This window comes from Amblyomma americanum, chromosome 1 (genome assembly GCF_052857255.1).
Source record: "Amblyomma americanum isolate KBUSLIRL-KWMA chromosome 1, ASM5285725v1, whole genome shotgun sequence".
Classification (NCBI taxonomy): domain Eukaryota; kingdom Metazoa; phylum Arthropoda; class Arachnida; order Ixodida; family Ixodidae; genus Amblyomma; species Amblyomma americanum.
Window position 1 is genome coordinate 182,390,731 of NC_135497.1, and position 23,268 is coordinate 182,413,998.

Here is a 23,268-nt window from a genome sequence, read left to right on the forward strand (position 1 = left end):
CGGCCAGGATCGAACCCGCGTCTTTCGGGTCAGCAGCCGAGCGCCGTAACCACTGAGCCACCGCGGCGGCTAATTAAGTATGAGCTTAAGCACATGTTCGAGTGGCTTGCTTGCTAAGAGCTCACAGCATCAGCAGACATAAATTGGAAACATGGAGTGCGCAGTCTAAAAAATCTTATGGTTCCGTTATGAGGGACTTCATGTGTCGGAACAAAGGGTTGGACGCACTCACTAAAAATTGGAGCAGCATCAGACATTTCAGAAGCAAGTATTTTGTCGCAATAGTGATGCCGTGTAGTCACCAACGTAACTTGAATTTTTTTTTGTGACACTTGAACCCTCTAAATAGGCACACAGCCTTTTGTCATAAATGACTCAAATGCATCCCTTAAAATAGGCCCGAGATGCGAACAATACAAATGCTATTTCTATTCACAAGAGCTAAAACATCCCTCGAGGCGGAGGTAAAAGCCAGAGAAAGCCTCAACAGTGTCCGCAAAAGTTCCTAGCGTCATCTCTGTTTCGTTGTGGAACAGAGATCTGTTTCGTTTTGAAAGCGCACGATACCGTGATTGTCACTGGCCTCTTCTGCGCGTAGTAGTTGCTCTTGAAGTGGGATAGGCGAAGCAAAAGCGCGTATCTTCGTTAAGCTGGATGGCGTATCTCTCTCTAAAGTCAAGATGGATGCACTTAAAGCTTTACGAACGCTCTAAGTTGGACGTTCTATGCGGCAAACAACAAAACACAAGTTGGACGTAAGCTATATACTGCGTGGGAAACAAGTAAAGGATTGAGTTTATATAGTCATATTTGGTTATATTGCGCAGGCCTAAGCGCCCTTTCAGAGCCTTGATATATGAAAATGGATGTTCGCGAAAATTGGTCCTTTTTTTTCTGCAGGCCAAGTTCGCTCGATATTTCCCCGTGGATGCTCGTTTTATGATCGCTAGCTGCGATGAGCTCATGACTTTCGTGAAGAAAAACCTTCACGGGGGCTTTTATGCGTTCTTACTGAAATTTCATTGAAGAAAACGTGAAAAAGTCTTTTGTTGCCGCCTCCTACATAGATAACTATTCCTCCCTGTAGAAGAAGTCATTGGCATTCGCATTAACGCGCGCTTTCGAAAAGAAACAATCATGACGATGATAAACTTTTACACCTCTTGAGGCTCTGCAGTTCTTCGACCTTGGAACGCCTCGTGAGGGGCTTTAATTTTATGGAGAATCGGCATTTGCAGTGGTTATTGTTTCACCCTGAATATGAGATACGTACTTCGCTTTTACGACAGGGATCTATATACCTGTTTTGGAGCTTCAGGTATCAAGTGAAATTTGGTGTATTATGGCAGCGGCAGCGACTTCCCTGCTTGTGGAACTACTGATGATGTCCCGGTTTTTAGTTAGTCATCATCATTCTGACTACCCACGCTGCATGACGAAGGCCTCTCCTATATCTCTCCAATTATTCCTCTCCTGTCCCAGCCGCGGTCACCTCATCCCCGCAATCTTCCTAATCTCGTCCGCTCTCCTTTCTTCCGCCCTCTCCTGCGCTCACTTTCACTTGTAATCCAGTCCGTTACCCTTAACTACCACCCGTTATCTTCCCTTCGAGGTGCATGCTCTGCCGAAGTCCATTTCTTCGTGATTTCGACTAGGAGGTCATTAACCCGTGTTTGTTCCCTGAGTCTCTCTGCTGTTTCCCTGCCTCTTAACGTTTCACCCATCATTTTCTTTTCTGTAGTTGGCTGCGTTGTCCTCAGTTTAAGTTAATTGAACCCTTTTCGTTAGCTTCTAAGTTTCTGCCCCGTAGGTGAGTAGCGGTAAGCTACAGCTGTTATGTACCTTTCTCTTGAGGGATACTGGTAAACTGGCATGTAAGTTCGGAGAGTACTGGTCATATGCGCTCCACTCCATTCTTATTCTCCTAGTTATTTCACTTCCTTGGTCCGGATCTGCGGTCACTACCTGACCTAAGTAGACGACGTATTCCCTCACCACTCCCAGCGCCTCGCTACCAATGTTAAACTGCTACTCCCTCCCGAGCGACCGCCATCTTAACGGCGCTGCACCCATCGCGCTGGCGAGCGCGAACATCCCATGCTGGGGATGTCTGAAAGACTGCGAACAGCTCGGACGCATCGCTCCTCAGCTGGCTAGGCCTCGCCGCGCCGGTGCCCACCGTCGAGTGCAATGAATGTGGCCGCCACCACGCCACACATTTTTAGGCCCACCGCTCTGCCTTGAATTTTATTTAGTACCTCCAACCTATTGTTTTGACATATGAGGACCCTCCATAACGGAGCAATTCGATTTTTAATCCGCAGAAGGGTCATTCCGCGCCAAACTTCCACGTAAAATGACCCAATCGTCGCCCTCAACCATCATCGAATACTTAAAGAAAAGCACTGTATATGGTGTCACTGCGGGAAACACTCCCCCAGCTTGTTTTTGGTGGAAAAAAGTTTTTTTTTTGTGCCGTGGCCGCCATTTTGAGTTCGCAGATGATAGCAAAATGTAACTGTGGAAAAAAATTTTTTTTCAAAAGTTAAGCTTTTCACACATGATTACATTCTTTAACGTGAATAAAATACATTGTGATTTTATGTATAATGACTTTAAAATAACTTTTTATTTTTACAAATACAAAACACCGAAAAAATACAAAACGATAGCCCTTTTAAAATTTCAAAATAATTTTTGCATCCTAACAGTAGTCGTTCTATTTTCTAAGGTTCTGCAGGAGGCAAAAAAACCGATGAAAACGTTCGGAACGCAAGAATGTAACCCATATCAGAATATATATATATATATATATATATATATATATATATATATATATATATATATATATATATATATATATATATATATATATATATATATATATATATATATATATATATATATATATATATACTTTAGAATATACTTTGTTTTTTGTGGAAAATTGGGCCATCGATTGCATAGTGAGGTGGTCCATGTAAAGACATCAATGGTAGTACTTTTAACATTAACATTAAATGGCGTTTATTACAGGAATCTTAATTGGAACACTTTTTGTTTTAACCGAGAAAATTCTTTTGTAAGCTCAGAACTCGCGGCCTACTCCGTGCTCGCTCTTAACTGCGGGGCTCGCCGCCGCCGCAGTTAAAGATGGTAGGGTGGTAAAAAACTTTATTGTTATTGTTAAGGAGACACAGAAGAGCGAGCCTCCACTGGACTCCAAGTTGGTTCTCCGGACGTTTGGGTGCTGAAAGGTCGTTTGGCGTGCTCATCCATGTTCCAGCCCTTGAATGGATGGATGGGTAAACTTCATTTCAAAAAGGAGATAGAGTTCTTCGTGGCGTGAAGCGGCCAAATGGTCAAGAGTTCTTGGGCCCTGACGACCCCGATGGCTCACTCCGTGGTCCGGCGTTGCTCGACTGGGCCTGAGCTAAGCAACGCGGCTTCCCATTGCTCGAGATTAGTGAGCTGTAGGCAGTCCCACAAAATATGTGGTATATTGGCTCGGCCGCCACACCGTTGGCATGTGGGAGGGTGTGTGGCGGAGTACACGGTTGCATACTCTCTGGGGTTAAGGAGGGAGTAGGTCTGGAGCTCTCTCCATATATGGAAAGAGCTCCAAAGGAATCACATTTACGTTGCGTCTATAAAACAGATCTACGATTCGCATTGCATTTGCTAAAAACAGGAATGAACACTAAACCAGACATCATGCAACCAAACTTACGCACGCTTACATTACCTGGACGTAAAGGCACAGGATCCTTTTGCTCGCTTTTTCGTAGCCACTAACTTTTTAACGAGGCAAATATAAAGGGTGCTGTTAGCTAGTATACACACTTCAGAACAAGAACGATGCCTCAGTGCTTGTCGATCGGCGCCTTCTAGGCTTGATACATGTACAGATCGAAAAATAGGTTAGTACTGCGCGAATTAGACACGACAGGAGAACAGGAACAAAAACGACAACACAGGCGCAGACTTCCAACTGTTTATTCGAGACCGAAAGGCAAACGCTATATAAGGCATGAACCTAGGCGCACAACCATCACTGTCATTCACACAAGACCTGATTAAAATCTAGGCCACATTGATTAATTTGTTACGTTGCAGAAGGGCCGATAAACTACACTGCACTCAGTCAGCATGTCCCCAGACACTCCATGTCAAGAAAATGATTAAAAAGAAGTAAGGAACCTAACAATCAACCTGGGTAAAGAGAGCGAAAAATACGCGCAGTGACAATGCAGGTGACCCAACAGACAACAAGAGTAAAAAAAAACTATGCAAACGCGATAAAATCATGGTGTGACAGATGGAAAAACCAGCATGAGAGCATGGAAACAACAAAGAGCACGTGTAAAGGTGAAAATTAAAACCAGGTAAAAGAGTGGAATCAGGTATGGAAAAACAAGCAGTGCATGGAGGCCAACAAAGAACAAATGTAAAGGTGAGCATAAAACCAGATAAAACTACATTTCCGGCTTTGAGGTACATGCATCTTAGGAACCAAATTGGGACTTAAGTGATACAATTATAGGTGGCCTTCTGAAAACGTGATTTCACTCGGTGAAAGCGAAATAGACGGAGTGCTGACACATGTTTCATTATTTTTTACGATGTGATATGCTTCGACCACCTCCCTTTCCGCCTTATCTCTCGATTTAAACAAAAAGGTAGCGTTGCGGAAAACTGGGTTGCAAGGCACTTTTTTCTTACCCTTACCCTTTCCTTTACAGTTCTTACAATGCTGTAATTGTAAGAGCATTGTAAACCGTAAAGGGAACAACGACAGGATACTATAGCGTAGGGACCAGTTCGTTCAAAAACTTGTTGCGGATCGCGAATTCGCAAGGTCCATGACGAGCGAGCGTACACCGGACCAGACGCGTAAAAAAAGCGTCCGGAACGCAACGGCCGCGAACGTGCCGCCGCGGTGGCTGAGTGGTTAGAGCACTCGGCTGCTGGCCCGAAAGACGCGGGTCCAACCCCGGCCCCGGCGGTCGAATTACGATGGAGGCGAAATTCTAGAGGCCCGTGTACTGTGCGTTTCAGTGCACGTTAAAGAACCCCAGGTGGTCGAAATTTCCGGAGCCCTTCACTACGGCGTCCCTCATAGCCTGAGTCGCTTTGGGACGTTAAACCCCCATAAACCAAACCAAGCAACGGCCGCGAACGGCGCTGGCCATGGAATTAGAAGTTCCTGCTGCTTAAACATAACCGTCGTACAACTGAACAGCATTCCTAATTTCACGGCAGTCAGAGCTGACAAATAATTTCTGGGAATATCTTTAGTAATCGAGAGGAGGATCCTGGCAGAACAGCGAGCGTCATCCGCAAGACTGACAACGCCATTGTCCGCGTGCGTAGCGAACATGTGCACATTTCAATCTTCCAACCGTCGGTTCCTGCTCCAACTCACTGGTGCGGCATAATGAGTGACCTTGCAGGAGAATAAAACACACATGCGTCACTGATTAACCTTAGAGTAAACAAGAAAAAAAAACCACCCACCTTTTGCAATTTTCTGCGATCCCAAGGAGGTAGCGTACTCCCTTGACGGAAGGCACTCAAATATCGCGGCGTAGTGCGGAATACAAAAACGCAAAAATTCACGGAGCTGGCCGCCAGTGGCGCGCGAGAGAGATATTGTGTCAACGCTGCGGGCGCGTCAGTTAACGAAGCGATGGCGCTGCGGTCGTGTTAATGGTTCCGAGCAGAAAAACTGTGCTCTCTTAAGGGATTGGATTGGATTGGAAAACGTTGATTATCGGCTTGAGTTTTAAATGGGTTTGTTGATCTTGTTAGGTGGCCGTCAGTGGAGACTGGCGGCGACCTCTTCGGCTCTCGTCACCACCTGTGAGGAACTTTTCTTTACCAACGTGTTATGTTTTCCCGGGGCCATCGGTGCGGGTCACGGCGGGTTTGGTTGCAAACACATAAGCGTTAGTTGCGTCATACTACCGAGCTCTGTACAGGCTGTGTGCGCGGGCGGTGTTGACGACTTTGTGATGGCTCGGAAGTAATTTCTGCCATCTGGACACAGTAACATGCACTGACATTGCGTAGCACAGGGCTATTTTAGAATTTTGTGGGCTCCTAAATGCGCACGCCGCTACCATGGTTCAGTCCCACGATCTTGGAAAGAGCGTCAGTGGTTCTTTAATATTTCTGCCGCTTCGAGCATAATGGTCATGCATTGCAATCTTCCGATCCCTGCTGCGCTTCGGGCGTAGGTATCATGGTATACGTTTGAAATAAAAAGAAAACTACGCTCACATTGTCGGATGTGTAAAGCAACGGATTTGTGCAATATTAAAGCTTTCTGCTGCAATGAAATGGAACTCTTTCACTTTAGAGTCCAAACACGAAATAGATGTTTTAATCTCCTGTACCAAAATGTTACGAGAAGTTACAAGACGCCCTGCGTATTGCGTATAGGGGGCCTGTTATGTGCTGTGGCCGTGGGCTCAGAAAAGACGCTGGTAAGCTAGAGCACAATATGACTGGAAGAGGTCATCATCTGAATGAAACATTCACGTGAACGAAGCAATTGTTAATAATTGCTATCCTGGCCATGTTCAGAAGTGAAATAGTCTCGAAATTTAACAGAGCAGATTAGAGAATAAGTAAGATTCGTTGCGTGACCGGACATGAAAGTACGTTAGGCATTTAGAGACATTTTTCCAGAGATCTGATGCAGCTCTGTGACCGCAGAGCACTGTGAATAATTTTTTTAATCAGGTCCAGAATGTTTCCCGCACCCGTAATTATATAATACAGATGCATCAGAACATTAATGTTATCTCACTGGGCTACCGCAAAAGCCAGCAACGAAGATGCGCTCTTTGTTGAATGATTTCGCGCGGTAGTTGTCCTCAAAACACTCAGCGAAAGCACGGGGCAAAAGTAATAATAAAAATAGACAAAAAAATTGATGCTTGAAGAAAAATTAGCTGTGGTTTAAATGTTGGTTAGCCCTGGTGCGAAGCGGAAGCCTCTTTTGCATGGCTACGTTCCCAAACGCCACACACACTGCCGAACGGATTGTCTGTAAAGCGTCGATGAAATGCACGTGTAGCCGAGTCAGACTCGCTGAGTCTGATCACAAAGTCAGTCTTCCGGCGCCCCGTCTCCCTTGAAGTCGTCTCCGCGTCCAGTGCCGAAGTTGAAGAAGCCTCCGACTCTGCGTCGCTGGTTAGTTAAAAGGTCACGTGGCCTCTCGGCCAATCACAACTTTGATCTCCACCTGCCACGGTAGGGAGGTTGCTCACAGTCCGATGGGGCAGTTGCCACCTGCCACAGAGCGCAGATTGAGACGACGTCAATAGGTCACATCACCTCTCTCAACCAATCAGGGAAATTCAAGGATAAACGCACTGGCGCTGCCCTCTTGAAAACCTGGCGTAGTGAAGCTTTCGTTTCGAAACGTCAGTCCTGAACAGGAAGCGAACCCGGGACCACCATTATCTATCTGCTGGGCAGTCGCTCTTCCAACTAAGCTAACCGTGGCTATTGTTGATTGTATGGCGAGGCCGAATCGATCCACAACTCTAATGATTCTAATGGCGTATATGTTTACATGAGCCCCCAAAGGTGGAGCTTGTATGAAATTTGTGAAACACATCTATGAAGTGTTTGATTGCAACTGGCCAGTTTTATGTCTGAGGAACGACCACTTAGCACAATGAAGCCTCATGATTATGAGCACTTAAAATTATTTTCTATTTCGCTACATTTACGATTGTTTCAGAACAGTCGATCCGATGTGCCAATTGACGATACGATTGTACGAGACATGCCTATATTTTTGGGTTACAATACAGAGACAAAAAGTCCAACCTTGAAGGGCCAAAACATGAATGGAACAGATTGGAATCTCGTTTTAGTTGCAGTATTTTGGCGCATTCCGAATGATGCTTCATATAGGGTAGTTGGCATAAAAAATAAGCCAATAATATTGTGTGCCTCTTGTGTATTCGTCAAAACTGAATCCGCAAGGAACCGAAAGGGCTCTTTCACACATTTAGGCTTTGTTCGAGGAACAAATTATGTTTTTGTCTGCCATCTTATCTAATTCATACTTATACTCACTCAATTGAAGGCGACTCTTCGGAGCTATTCGCACTTGGCAAACATTTCGCCAAATTTAGTCCATGCATTCTATAAAACATCGGTAATATTCCTTCCATTCAAGCCCCCACTTTATGATCCCGAGTTCGTGCAACTAGAAAATGGGGCATAATTTATTGCTGTGCATATAACAGCGACATAAACATGTCTTTTCGTCGCTGTGGCTATATCTTTTGGCTGTTGCTGTCTCATACAAATATACCAACGCATTAACCCATAACAGTATCCTCCTGATGCATTATACTGCAGGGTGTAGGCGTACAGGTTGCAATGCAGCAATGTAAAAAATTCTCAAACATGCGGTCTGAGATCTCATGTGGAACGAGTAAGAAATAAGCGGATCAAAATAAGTTCAACGACCAGCAAGTTCGACTTAAATCTACATGGTTCGCTACAGGCCCGCATGTTCCACTTAAAGAAAAACAAATACAAATGAAAAAAATCTTATGGCTCCACCTAATTGAGCCTTATCCAGATAAAATCCCCCTTTTTCCAGTAAAACTAGCGAGCTGACTAAATTTATGTGGAACATAAGTGGAACCAGATTAAGAGAGTATGTACGTCCTCCTGTTGGCGGGTGAGAGATCTTTTCCCGGAAGGGAACACCGTTCTCGCCAGGCGATAGTACTGGGTGATTTCGTGGTAGGTGACCATGTGGTCCCTAATGGAGTGGATCTCCCAGGGTATTAGCCCATCCGCCTGGTCGATAAGGTCACGGGCTATGCCATGGGCTGACTGGTTACCTGGAAGGAGGGAGGTATGAGCCGAGGCGCAGATAAGCTGGGCAAGGCGAGGGAGTGTATGGTTTGAGGACGTGAGGATAGCGAGAGCTCACGGGTTTATCCTGATTGCGGATAACAGTTTTGGAGTCAATGATTATGCATTTTCCACTGGTGGAGGAGAGGGCCAAGGCAATGGCTGCCTCTTCAGCCTCCCACTGCGCGGCATATCTGAAATAGGTAGTGGAATTGGGTAGTCCCTGATTGTTGATCACCGCTACTACAAAAAAGTATTCAGCGGCATCGACGTTGACCAATCTTCTCGTTGGCCGTATTGGTTGTGATGGGCCCTGCCCGTTCCTTCCTCCTCCTCTCGTAATGTAGGGGGTGCATCGTGCGGGGCACGGGGACGATATTGAAGTGTGACCGAATTACGGGAGGGATATCTGTTTTGTCGTTGAGCGAGGATTAATGCAGATGTGTAGCGTGTTGAGGATGTAGCGGCCTGTGTGAGTTTGGGAGAGCCGCTCATACTGCTCAGGGAGGTGGGCCTCGGATAGTTCGGAAAAGGTGTTGTGAATTCCCATTTTAAGGAATCGGCGTGTAGCTGTGTTGAATGGACGCCCCGGGTCGGTTTTGTAGAGTGTCCTGACGAAGGAATCAATCTGTTGTTCCTCACGAGGTGGGAGTTTCAGGTAGGGTGTGAAGTATGCGATACAGCCAAACATGAACTCCTGTACAAGGCGCCGTTGGGAGCCTTCCGCATACCCCGATGTCTGTTGGTAATGCGTATGATTATAAGGATGGTCTGCGTGGTGCACACCTTTAGTTTGGCTATTGAAACTCTTGGCCTGCCGAGTACGACTTAAGTCGATCGTGCGCAGCTGAGAATGATGAAGGCATCATGGGACGAAACGCAAGTGTTCCTTTCAAAGGTGCTGCTATTTCGAACCTCCGAGTGACAATGGGTTCAGTCTCTTGCTCTTGAATAATTTGTTGACCCAGACGACTACGACAACCTTGGCATTTTTATCCACTCTTGTAAACATCTGAGGAAAGGGGGGGGTGGTAATACGCAATATTTGGCTTTTGTATAGAGCTATGGCTTGACGTATTTCCTCCATTTACACTGCCAAACTGGAGCGGACTCTGTTTCGCTCACGGCATACGCACTGATCTGCCTCGAGGGACGCTGAGGACGAGGCCCACGCTCCGACGAGGAAGGAGCGCTGCTTTAGGACTTCTTGATGAAACAAACGTTTATGTTTACATTATTTTACAGATGTAAGTACAAGAGAGCGCCGAGGAGCGTCTGAATATCAATAGGGAGAACATGGACAGAGTCCACACATCGCACAGCGACCATGTCGGCTCCGCCACGAGCCCACACTCCTGCATCTGGCGCAGATCTTATTATACCCGTGAGGCTCCCTAGTGTCCCTAGGTGCCCCTAGGTCACCAGCTTGTGCACGTGCTGGTGGAGAGGCAGCGAGCTCGCGGGAGCCCGATCATGACAGCCCGTCCGCCGCCCGAAGAGATTGCGAAGGGGCTGCAGTGACATTGCTCCCCCGAAGTGGCCGTTCTGCACGTTCGGTGCATTCACATATGCTGGCCGCCACCGTAGCGTCTGCTGGCCTGCTGCATGCCTGATCATGACAGCCCCCCCCCCCCCCCCCCCCTCCACGAAAAGGTCGCGAAGGTCTGCACAACGCTGTTGCCCGCAGTGGCCAGACCGTCCTGTTGTGACAGTGCTCAGCAGTTTGCGCATTAGCCGTAGTCTTCAAGGGCTTGTGCTCTCGCGCTTTTCCTGGGGGCTCTAGCGGTGAGGAACGCACTCACACCCAAACTCCGACACCGAGAACACTCAACCTTCTCGAGATTCGCCAGACATTTTTCAGGACACAACAAATCCTGTTGACTGACACCAATGCTGCGGAGCGTTACATGGCCGCTTGATCGGAGACCACGTTACCATCAGTAGGTACAAACAGACCGTGCAGCTGGTCTCGAGCCCAGCGGCCATGTAACGCTCCGCAGCATTGGTGTCAGTCTAAGCCACGCGCTCGAGCATTCGTGTTGTCTACGGGCAGTGGTACTTCTCTCCTGGCGCGATTGTCGCGAACCGTTGTATCCATCAACGTAACTGGGACACGTTGTGGAGACGATTGGCACACCTGAACAAGCGTTGTTTTGAGCTTTGCCAATGTTAGTTTCGCTTGAATGCGATGCGCTTTACTGCATTTTCTCTCGCTGATGACGTTACATATGGCTCTACTTTTCATGTGAACTTTTCTTACACACATCAGGAGGCAAAACCGCCTTTAGCGATATCGTCGCGCCTCCTTCACGTAATGCCGACATTTAGGAAGAGACCTTTAGCATGACGCAGATTGTGCCACAGCAGGAAAAGACATGCTTGTTTGACCCGCAGCGGTGACTTGGTGGTTACGGCGCTCAGCTAGTGAGCCGGAGTACCAGGGTTTGAACCTGACCGCGGCAGCGGCGTTTCTATGGAGGCGGAGCGCAAAGGCGCCCGTGTGCTGTGTAATGTCAGTGCACGTTAAAGATCCCCAGGTGGTCGAAATTATTCCGGAACCCTCCATTACGGCACCTTTCTTCTGTCAGTCCATCCTTTATCCCTTCTTTTACGGCGAGGTTCAGGTGTCCGCCGATATGCGAGACAGATATGGCCGCCATTTCCTTTCGCCAACAACCAATTTTCATTTGTTTGAAATTCGTCATGCTGAATGTTGCGTGTGTTTCCCGGCTTAGCTTACAAATAAAGTCAGACCTGATGACATCGCTTTCTTACATGTAGAATTACCCTTAAGCGCGGTGTTTCAGCTCGGTCGACGGAAAATGCATAAATAAATTTTTAGTTTACGTGCTCGTAAATCTCACCCACTGTAAAACTTGTAGCCCTCTTTGGAAGCTGCCTCTAAATGCATAAAAAACAAAGTAAAAAGAAACGTGGTGCTACTGTATTCTGTCCCACAATTTAAATTTGCTGGCACAAAAGTGGAAGCGAGAGATCCCCCCCCCCCTTTTTTTTTTCTCTGTCATGAAATACGGAGCCTAACTTCCTTAGCTGTTCACACAATAAAACGTTGCGGGAATAGCTATAGTGATGTGGTTATGGTAATTGGTAATTTGTATTTGTATTTGTGGAACGCTTTCAGTCAGTCTCCAGCTTTTTTCTGTGATTTTGCGTGTATACTGCGGGGACGCTGTCCCCCGTCACACGGCAATGAATATGGATCGTCCTGGGCATCCGAATAGCCTGGCGGCCTCCTCCTCGAGCTCGTCAAAGAAGCGGTGCGGTCGTCCGAGCGACCCCGACAGCGAAGACACCATCGAGTACTTCAGCGAGGCCAGCAGTTAGGACGGCTTTGAGGCTTACCTGAGCCGGAAGACCAAGAGAAGACTTCTAATAGTCGGAACGTCATCTAGTGAGTCCACTGTAAAAAAAGTGGCCGCAGACCGGCACACACCATCCTCGTCCTTCCTGTGCACTCAACAGACAACATGAATGCGCGAGTGAATGCGCGTAAGGACATTGTAGCCATTGGCGTTCACTATGCGGCTGCGTTGGAACCGCTGCAGGCCATAACTCATCTCGGCGGTTTATCAGTACGTACTGTTATCCCGCTCGGCGGGGCTGAGTTCTCTTGCGGCGTAATCTGTAATGTCGACGCGGCTATCACGAGAGATGATTTGCCCATATTCGTGAGGCCGGCAAACGAAGGCACCGTAATTGTACGGGTATCACGTCTGGGCAGTTCCTGTTGTGTGAAGATTCTATTCCAAGGCGACAGCTTTCCATCACACGTGAAGGTAGGCCATTTCCGTCATGGTGTGCGGCCATTTATTTCAAAACCCTTGCAATGCCACAAATGTTTGAAAATGGGTCATGTGAGCGGGGTCTGCGACAACACAAGAGTGTGCTCTCGTTCTGCCAGAGCTCACAGCGCTGAGCCATGTAATGCACAAGCGCTTAAGTGTTCCAACTGCAACGGGCCTCATGACGCCTCATTTAAGGATTGCCCGCGCATAGAATACGAGCGTGCCGTCCTAAAGCAAACTGTTCGGGACAATTCTACGCACCGTGAAGCTGCCGCGACTGTTCGGAATAGATGTTATCGCCGCAAAAAGAACTCAAGAAAGTCTATTGCCAAAAGCAACCACACCGACGCGCCCACGGCACCTCCTTCTCAACCTCCTCCCGTGCCACCACGTCCAAGTGTGTCCACTCAGCGAAATATCGCCAAGGATGATCAGACCTCTTCGTATGCGGATGCTTGGCCAGCGCTTCCGCCGTTACGTCCTGCTGAGCCTCCTCAGCGCAAGCTCCCATCATCGAGCTCACCTGTCGTTAAAGAAGGGCTCCCAGAGCAAGATCGCCAAGGCCTCGTGATCCTTAGGATGGTGGTCAACGCCATTCGCCCTCTGATGCAGGCCCTGCGATCGTCAACCGCTCGAAGCGTCTTACTGGTACTGGACTCCCTGGTTCCAGCACATCAACATCTTTAAAACAGAATGGTTGGCCAGCTTCCCACGTTTTGTGAGGAAGTCAGGGACGCTGCGGTCTTCCAGTGGGACGCAAGAGGCCTAAAGTCACGAATCGCAAGTTTCTGGCAATATTTTTTTAACAAGCACATCCCGATATTAGTCATCTGCGAACCTAACTTATCCCAAGCAATCAGGCTTTCCGGATACGAGCCCTTCTTTGCTCCGACATGCGAGGAGCGCAGCAAAGTTCTGGTCTACATCTGCACTGACATAACGTACTAATACGTTTGCTGCCCAGTTCAACCCACAATGACAATCAGTACATGTGTTTCATAGTCAAAAAAGGATCCATAGAGTTCACGCTGATTGCGGCGTATGTCTCCCCCTCTTCTCAACTGGACTGCGAGAGGCTGAAGACAATTGTGGAGGCAACCCGGGCTCCTTGGATTATTAGCGGCGATTTCAACGCCCACCACCAACTGTGGGGAAGACCTATAATCAACGCCAGAGGGAGGAATCTGGCCTTGTTTGCTTCAGATAATGAACTTTACGTAATGAATGACGGCAGCCCGACGTACAAATGCTTATACTGTTGTGTGTGTGTGGATACGTGTGTGTGTGTGTGTGAGCTGTTCGAGCTAATATGTGAGACAAAACCGAGACAGTTACGAGTTGGGCCCTAAGATATCACTCTGGTTTTACTTCTGGCACTCACTGCATGCATACGTGTGCCCTGCACTTATAACATTTCATTGTTATCTATATTTATTTTGCTTATACTGCAATCCCCACTGGAAATTTTAGCAAGGTGGGACACAGATAAGTAAACACAACGTAATAACACAGGCAATGAACACAGGAACAAAGTAGAATAACGTAGCTTGAAAATTTTGGAAAATGAGCATACACGACAGATTTTTAAACAATACTGGAAAGAAATGTCGACATCGATTATTTCGAAACGTGGTCATTGGTTAAGAGATTCTCTTCAATTACTGTTCGTGGAAAGAATACTCTAAACGGTTATTACGCGTGGTAAATGGCTTTACTGTGCGGCTATGTCTTTGCCTAGTGGCGTAACCAGATGAAAAAGAAATTATTCTCGTGAGATCTGTCTTATAGTGGCCGTTAATAAATTGAAAGACGAATTTTAATCGTGATACACGGTTTCTTTGCGTTAATAGGGGCAAGTCCGCTTTGGTTAACAGTTCTGGCACTTACGTACATCCACACCTATTTTAAATGAAGCGATCTGCTTTTCTTGGCACCATTTATATCTTATTAGTGTAAGTTTTAGTGAAAGTGTCCAAAATAACGCATGCATAGTCTAGTTTCGGCATTATTATGTTTTTGCAGGTGAGCAGTCGGACAGGAGGAGAAAGTCTCAAAGGTCTCCTCAGAAAGAACAACTTGCGCTTAACATTAGCCATTATGTAATCAATGTGCTTAGTCAAAGTGAAGTCATTAGTGATCAAGAGTCCGATATACTTATAATGTATCTCGAGAAAAGATCGATAAAAGTTTACATAGGCTGAATGTTTAGGCTTCTAATCTACAGCGGCGTCTGCAGCAGTGAGCAGTACAGCTTTGTGGTCCGATATTCTATCTTCTATCTGGCTATTTGTTTTTGCAGTAATTGATCCGCTAACAAAAAAAGAGGTCGACCATTGATTGAGAATTGCCCTTAAATATGGTATTTTCTTCTATAATCTGCAATAAGCCGAAGCCAAAAGCAATGCCCAACATAGCTTCACCTTGGGGGTCGTGCTTTTTAACTCAAAAATTTGACCTGTCTACTCCAGGCAAATTAAAATGTCCTGACAGTACAATACGATTATCGGGTTTAACATTCGTGCACAAATATTGTTTCAGTTCCTATAATACGGCAACGGTAGAGATGGGGGCCTCCACATTGCTCCAATAATATATCTAACGCTTCCATAGTACGTTGTGCAAAAAATGCGCTCTACATTGGGTACATCAGGCATTGGTAAAATTCACAGAAATGACTTAGACCAAATGCTGACATCTCCACCTTTACTATCACGATCCTTTCGGTACGAACTGCAGCCAGTGGTAACGAACTCACTGTCAAACACTGTATTGTTAAGCCAAGTTTCTGTAAAAAGCGCTATTTCAGGGTCGTACAATAGCAGAAAGACCTCCAACTCAGTTGTCTTGTTTATGACGCTTCTGCAATTAATATTTAGTATTTTCAGGGTCTGAAGTCTTTTAGTCCGTTGTCAGTTTGATCTCTTTCTAAGCCTAAAGCGAGGATCTCTTGTTTCATCCCAACCATGCTTTACGCTATCAACGCTTAGCTTATCATAGATTAGCTTTAAAGCTTGGCGCCCTCTTTCCCCTCTTCTTCGCAGCTTTTCCACTGCTGTTTCCGTATTTCCCTGACTCGTTTAGAAAAATCCTCAGCTAATGATTTTGAGCTTTTTTGGTTTTTTGATTTTGAGCTGATTTTGGTGTTTTTGAGTTAACAGCATTATCGTAATATCGAAATTTTTTCACAGAAGTCGAGGAGTTTAAAAACGAGTGGTCGTGCGTTATTTATTTCTTTTTTTACCCACCATGTGGCATCTTTCGACACCACTCACTGTTAAACCTTGTTCCAGAAAAAAACACCACCGATTACTTCCTTCCCCAGTTCCTCGCTAGTCTCTTCGCTAAGCGCTTTTATTCCGTAAATGATCAGGCTATTTCTCCTGCCTCTTTTTTCTAAATGGTCTCTCTGGTTCCTAACTGTACTAAGCTGCTCCTGAAGTTCCGATATGGCCGATTCCATGTCTTTTAACTTCGTGGCTAAGACATTTAGGCCCGACAACTGTTTCTCAGTGCCATCAATTCGCTGAGTCAAACCGGAAAGTTTATTGTCAGTTATGTTTTGAGACGCCTGCAGGCCCACCAATGTTGAATTAATCTTGCTCTGGCCTTCTAGCAATTCCAATATCATTTGTTTTTGTAGCGATAGCTACATTACGGTAGCATTTCGAGCCTTCAGCGTGGCGGCGCCGCCGCCCTGTGGCTGCACCGCCACGCTGTCATGTGGTGCGGAGCAGCTGCCGGCGACGCGGTGCCGTGGCTGATCACGTGGCTCGCCACGTGGCTGGTAACGTGACCAAGTTCCACTCGGCCAGCTCTAGCTGTCGCGTCACTCCAGGCGTCAGTCCAACCAAAGCTAAACCACCGCCAATTTTTCAATCTGGGCAGAATTTGTTTCAACACCACCACAAGACAACAGATCTTTTGATAATGCGATCACGCAAGAAAGGAAACGCTGAGCACACAGTGGGCAGGGCAGCAGCACTAGAAAGCGATCGTCACTCCTGCAGCAATGTGCAGATTTCGAATTACTAACCTGGACGGCAAAGCAAAAGGGATTGCTTAGCATGCTGCCTCGTTTGCTGCTGCCGTGCCCACTGTGCTAAAATGGACTGCTAAAATCAGTCAGCGCGTAGTTGTTCATGTGTACAAAAGCTAATGTACGCCTAGAGTAGTTAGAAAACAATTCAGTAGCGTTTACCACGATAATTACAATAAGTGCTAAGCACAGAATACGTTCAGGACGAGGAAATTTTGCAGCGTCGACGCCTTACTCAGACGCTGAGTGACAATTACCTACCATGTCTGCTAGAAATTTGGTTCATAAAATCAGGCGCGCGATTGCGTGGTCAAGGGACTTACCAGGGACAGAAATGAACCAAGAGATGTGGATGTTATTTGGAGAGCAGTACTTTTTCTTTTTCAGCACATCGTACAAAGCGAGCGATGCGATGAACAAGGTGGTTAAGGTGCTGCTTTATTTTCATGGTAAGACCACAGTGGTCGCTTTTGCCCACCACATTGCGGCACCACTTTCTTATACCGCAGTTTCAGAGAAAATAGAATATAGAAATAAGACATGACTGTACTGAACTACTCACAGCGTGAATAAAAAAAAAATCCACACCAACGCCGCCAACAGGCTTTGATTTGACAGTGCAGTTTCGCAAAAGCATTTTTTGTGCTGCAGCCAATTCTGTGAAACCTCACTGAGCTCAAAATCTGATTTCTTTCCGGCAAAGAAGGCCTAGAACTTGGGAATTCAACAGCCTTACTAGGTATAATTTTTACGTGTTTTGCTCTACACTCTGATCATCCGGCAGACTCGGGGCTGATATTGAAAATGTTGACTACGGTACCATTGTTCTCGTTGGACTGGCAGCCACCCGCACGGCCCGGCCAGTGGCCCCTTGTTATCGCACTATACAGGGTGTTTCACCGAATACTTTATACAATTTAAAAAAAAAGGTTTTAGAGTTAGAAGAGCGCTTTTTTCGGCGGTGTAGTACATCACGACGACGGAGCAGATGTGCTGCACCCGCGTTTCGTGTTCACCTCGTGTACCTTCAGAGTGCAGAAACTACGCCTTCCCCGGGATCTTCACCCTAAGAAGCAGCGCTTTAAAATGGGAATTCATAACGGGCGGCACAGGCAAAAGCGTTAGCCCGGAGTACAGTTCGGGCCACCACCCTCGCCCTCGAATAGTGAATTCTGCCCTCCCTCACCCTCACCTCATGATGTCTTCCCTCCCTCGCCCTCACCTCACCATGTCTTCCCTCCCTCACTCGTATCCTCGCGTATTTTCATCCGCCCATCCTCCCTCACCCTCACCTCACAGAGTGAATTCCTCATAAGGTGAGGGTGAGGACGCCCTCATGAGGGTTCGCCTTCGTGAGGATGCCCATCTCTGATCACGAACAACTCGTGGCCAGGCACAGGAAGAGGGTCATGACATCGTCTTCCAGTGGATACCTAGACACTGTGGCATTGTCAGAAAGGACGCAGCTGACGCTGCAGCTCGATCGGCTCACGGCAGTGCCAACATTATCCAGATGTCGTGGACAAGAGCCGACGCAGCAAGACATCTGCGAATGCTTGGCCGAAATGAGATTTTGACGTCATGGTATTCTCCCGGAAACTCCGCATGCCATCTGCACCGCCTCGACCCCTTACTTCAACTCAGTCCTCCATCCGCCCTCTCCCGCTGCGATGCGACGCTGTTGTGTCGCCTGTGGCTGGGAGTGGCGTTTACAAATGCCTACTCCCACTTAATCGCAATGGCAGACTCTCCTGCGTGTGAGGACTGTTGGTGCAACGAAACAATAGAACGCCTACTTTGTGGCTGCCCTTGGTTTCAGCGTGAGCGTGGCCTTCTGGCTACAACACTACGCCGCTTAGATCCTAGGCTCCTTCTTGAAGCCAAGATTCGGGGTCCTTTGAGTAAGCCTTCGTCGCAGAGGACAGCCTTGAAGGCACTTTTCAAGTCCTTAACGGACTCAGGACTGAGTGCAAGGTTGTGAACTATCAGTGTGTGCCCTTTGTGCCCTGCAAGTAATGGCCAACGGGCACGTGGAAAAGTGATCTCCCTTTGCTCACTCCCCTTTCTACCTCTCTCCGTTCCCCTTCCCACGTGCAGGGTAGCATACCGGGCGTCGCGTAGTTAACCTCCCTGCCTTTCCGTTCGTCTTTCTCTCTCTTTCTTGTATTTCTGGATATCGCAATTCATGGACTGCTGGGGGTACCTCAATTCACGAAGCGTTCCTACGTTCGAGGTGCTTTAAGAATACAGCCTATGATCTTCTGGTGGAAGCTGCTGCGTCCGCTTGACTGCCGACGTATAGCTCGGCGGACTGTAGGTTATTCGTAATCGATGGCAATTTCCTTATTAGTATTGAGAAGTCGAAACAGGTCGAGTAAACGAGTAGTATTTGCGCATACAAGTGACGCCCCAGCTCCGACCTCTCAGTGCCAGTGCGTACACAGATCTCGTCGCCTGCGGTTAGCAATGCACACGGGTTCATCCAGGAAGCTTTCGCGAGGCGTCTGGAGCGGCCTGTGTGGTTCGTACTCAGCTAGTGGTTCGCTTGGTTGTGCCTGGTTGGCCGGCGCCTGACGATACAGGACAATATGGCACGGTGGCATCTCACAGGCCTCATTTATACGCGTTCCTAGAAGCCTAAGCTGGAACACACTGTTTGTATTTTAGAATATACGCTCACGCCCATTTATTACGTAAAAGTTAGTTATCTGGCGATTCTTTGTTGCAGTGATCAGTTCTCGGGATGCCTTTCTGTTTGGACAGAAAAAGTTACAGCAAAAATGCGATGCATAGAATGTAAACTCAGTTGCAGCGACTGTCGAACTTCCTGGGCTGTCAGCTACTTAATAGAGCGTGTATTTCGTCACTTTTAGGGTGGTCACGCAGATAAGTTTCCTGATGTGAAGAAAAGACGCGAGGCCAATGTAAATGTACCGCCTTGAAGTTAGGTCGCGAAACTCTGCGCTTTTCCATTTACTAATTTATTAAAAGATTTGCGCATTGTCGATCTCTTCGACAAGACCGACTTCTGCAGCGCTTGACTGACTGCCGCCGCGTTACAAGGTAGCGCCAGTGGCCCTTGTGTGGTGGGCGTCGGGATACTTTGCATAACTTCATCAATTGAATTGAAACGGCACCGAAGCAGCATATATACCGTGCTGATGTACCTATGCTTGAGGCATCGTTTTATAGTCACTTGACATTTTTGGGTGGCAGAGAGCGAGAGTGTGTGTATTTCACAGAGTGTTCCTCATGTGGTAAAAAGATCAAGGCATACTTACTCTCGGGCCAGTGCTATTGCTATATTAAGCTACTTTTTAATGCGAAAGCATTAGATGCCTCTATCTCAAGTCATGTCCGCAAGAAACTGCAACATGTGACGTCACGAGCCGACGAACCACGTTATGAAGATGATGACGGCACACCGCTAACATTAATTAGCGCACCTAATAACACTAATTAATGTAATTAGGCAACAAAAGCCCCTAATGAGTGTAATTAGCAGTGGCGCCATATGAGTGTGCCGTCATACCAAGTCACGTGATAACGATGCAATGTGACGTCACACCAAGTCACGTGACAACTATGCAATGTGACTTCATAAGTAGTCACGTGACAACGATGGAATGCGACGTCATACCAAGTACCCGCCCACCCCCAACTCCACTTCCCAATCCATGAAGGTGTAGATGAAATCCCAGCGATGGCATCGCTGGCTGACCTCAATGTGGTGGCAGTATTCCCTAATACATTCACCAAAATTTTGAGCATTCTGGATGGTGTCGCAGCATTTCTCTTTGCATATAGCTTACATGTTTTAGTCAAGTTGGAGGCTAGCTTGCGACAGCGGTTCGGACCGATGACATATGCACCTTCAGTTGCATGCTTTAAGGCGTGGTTGAGGTGTGCACCGAGAAGTCGAGATGTGAGAGCAACTGCGCCCTTTCTTTTCATCAAAACACATTCTTTCGCATTCCTCCATGTAAGCAGACTTATGTGTCCTAAGAATTGTTTGAGTCATTGATATATATATATATGTCTCTTCAACAAGGGTTCTGTGTAATCAACATGTTGGAGCCGCCGCGGGGGCTGAGTGGTTATGGCGCTCGGCTGCTGGCCCGAAAGACGCGGGTTCGATCCCGGCCGCGGCGGTCGAATTTCGATGGAGGCAAAATTCCAGAGGCCCGCCTACTGTGCGATGTCAGTGCATGTTAAAGAACCCCAGCTGGTCGAAATTTCCGGAGCCCTTCACTACGGCGTCCCTCATAGCCTGAGTCGCTTTGGGGCGTTAAACCCTCATAAATCAAATCAAATCAATCAACTTGTTGGCAATCAATACGGTGTGCATGTGGCACGTTCTCATGTTGGCCGCGTGCTCGACGCTGCTGGTTGAGACGGCTCTAAAAATATAAAATATATATATTCTATATGCCGTATATATATATATATATATATATATATATATATATATATATATATATATATATATATATATATATATATATATATATATATATATATATATATATATATATATATATATATATATATATATATATAAACCAGACAAAGTAAAGGAACTTACTTAGGGAGCCAACAGCCACCGAAACCAAGGTGCATAATAGCTGCTAATAGCTTAACGCGGGTCTCGTTTCTGGCAGCCTTGATGCCATAGGTAGCTTAAGAGGGCTCTCGCACAGTTTCCGCCCTCGCCGTTAGATAACTTTCCACGTCACACTCGCGCTATTACAGGACGTGCTACGTCCGCCGCTATGGACGAGGGTGGTGCTGGTGAACACTCTCAAGGTTCGCTTACACCCAGTAAACGTAAATACCCAGGAGAGCAGCAGATTGGACAGCCGTCGCCGTAGCTCAGTTGGTAAGAGCACCGGACGCTATATTGGGAGGTCGTGGGTTCGGATCCCAATGGCGGCATGGTTGTTTTTTCTGCTGCTTTATAAGTAATTTTCTTTAAGCGATAGATTAATCTAAGTATTATTATCCCACTGATTAGCGCTACACATTAAAAACTAAATTTAAAAAGAGAAACATTCCCCTATGCACCTTGGTTTCGGGAACTGTTGGCTCCCTTCTTAAGTTTGTCAAAACGAGTCCCTCATTTCCTTTACCTTGTCTGCTAATTGCTTAACGAAGGTCTCGGTTCTGGCAGTCTTGATGCCATAGGTAGTATAAGAGGGCTCTCGCACAGTTTCCGCCCTCGCCGTTAGATGACGTTCCACGTCACACTCGCGGTAATACAGGACGTGCTACGTCCGCCGCTATGGACGAGGGTGGTGCTGGTGAACACTCTCAAGGTTCGCTTACAGCCAATAAACATAAATACCCACGAGAGCAGCAGATTGGACAGCCGTCGCCGTGGCTCAGTTGGTAAGAGCACCGGGCGCGATATTCGGAGGTCGTGGGTTCGGATCCCACCGGCGGCATGGTTGTTTTTTCTGCTGCTATATATAAGTAATTTTTTTAAACGATTTATTAATCTAAGTAATATTATCCCACTGATAAGCATAACACATTAAAAAAAAATAACGTTCCCCTATGCACCTTGGTTTCGGTGACTGTTGGCTCCCTTCATAAGTTTGTCTAACGGGCCCCTCATTTACTTTACCTTGTCTCTCTCTCTCTCTCTCTCTCTCTCTCTCTCTCTCTCTCTCTCTCTCTCTATATATATATATATATATATATATATATATATATATATATATATATATATATATATATATATATATATATATATATATATATATATATATATAGAGAGAGAGAGAGAGAGTATATATATATATATATATATATATATATAGAGAGAGAGAGAGAGAGAGAGAGAGAGAGAGCTGGTGCTCATGCCTGCTTACTGATCGTGCTCATCATTCTAGGGGCGTATGTTGACACTTTTAAGCTCTGAAGCAAAGCCTCATGCTTTTCTGTTGAGACATAAGTCACTCCAAGAAAAAAAAAATGAGTTGCACAGATCACTTATCCTTAGCTTTAGGCTTAGCCATATGGACTGCTGTCGTTGGTGTTGCCATGCGTGTCTTTGAATTTTCAGAACCTCCTTTTTGAAAGATCTTACAATGCTTTTTATCTTCTCTCTTCTAGGTGCCCCTTTTCTTCCCCGTCGTGTTCTTGGCCATGTGCACCTTCCTAACGTTCATGCCATTGTATGCTAGCCCGACAGAGACTGGTATGGGCCTTGTAATTCTTATTACTGGCATTCCTGCCTACTACATCTTCGTTATCTGGAGCGTCAAAAACAAAACAGTTCGAAAGTTCTCTGGTAAGTGAGCACTTCTGGCATTGTTACCAACTCTACCGGCAGTCCGCAGCGAAAGTTTACGGGACGGGTTGCGCGGGCTCGGGAGCACATTCACTACAGCGCTGCCTGACTACCCATTCGCCTGGCATTGATACCAGCGGTCGAGACACGCAGGTGCCTTGATACTCGCAGTTACTGCAGGCGGCTGGCTTACGTGACGGCGTCGAAATAATTTTTTTCCCCCGCAAACCCGCATCCCG

At 46.6% G+C, this 23,268-nt stretch overlaps 1 protein-coding gene across 1 annotated transcript in view; it reads left to right on the top strand.

The window, feature by feature from the left end:
- The window catches only part of LOC144114308 (large neutral amino acids transporter small subunit 2-like), an 84,595-nt gene that overhangs the window by 52,550 nt on the left and 8,777 nt on the right, over positions 1 to 23,268 (top strand). The window contains exon 9 of the mRNA XM_077647959.1: positions 22,852 to 23,029. Coding sequence (XP_077504085.1) covers positions 22,852 to 23,029 — 178 coding nt within the window. The remainder of the gene's footprint in view (positions 1 to 22,851; positions 23,030 to 23,268) is intronic.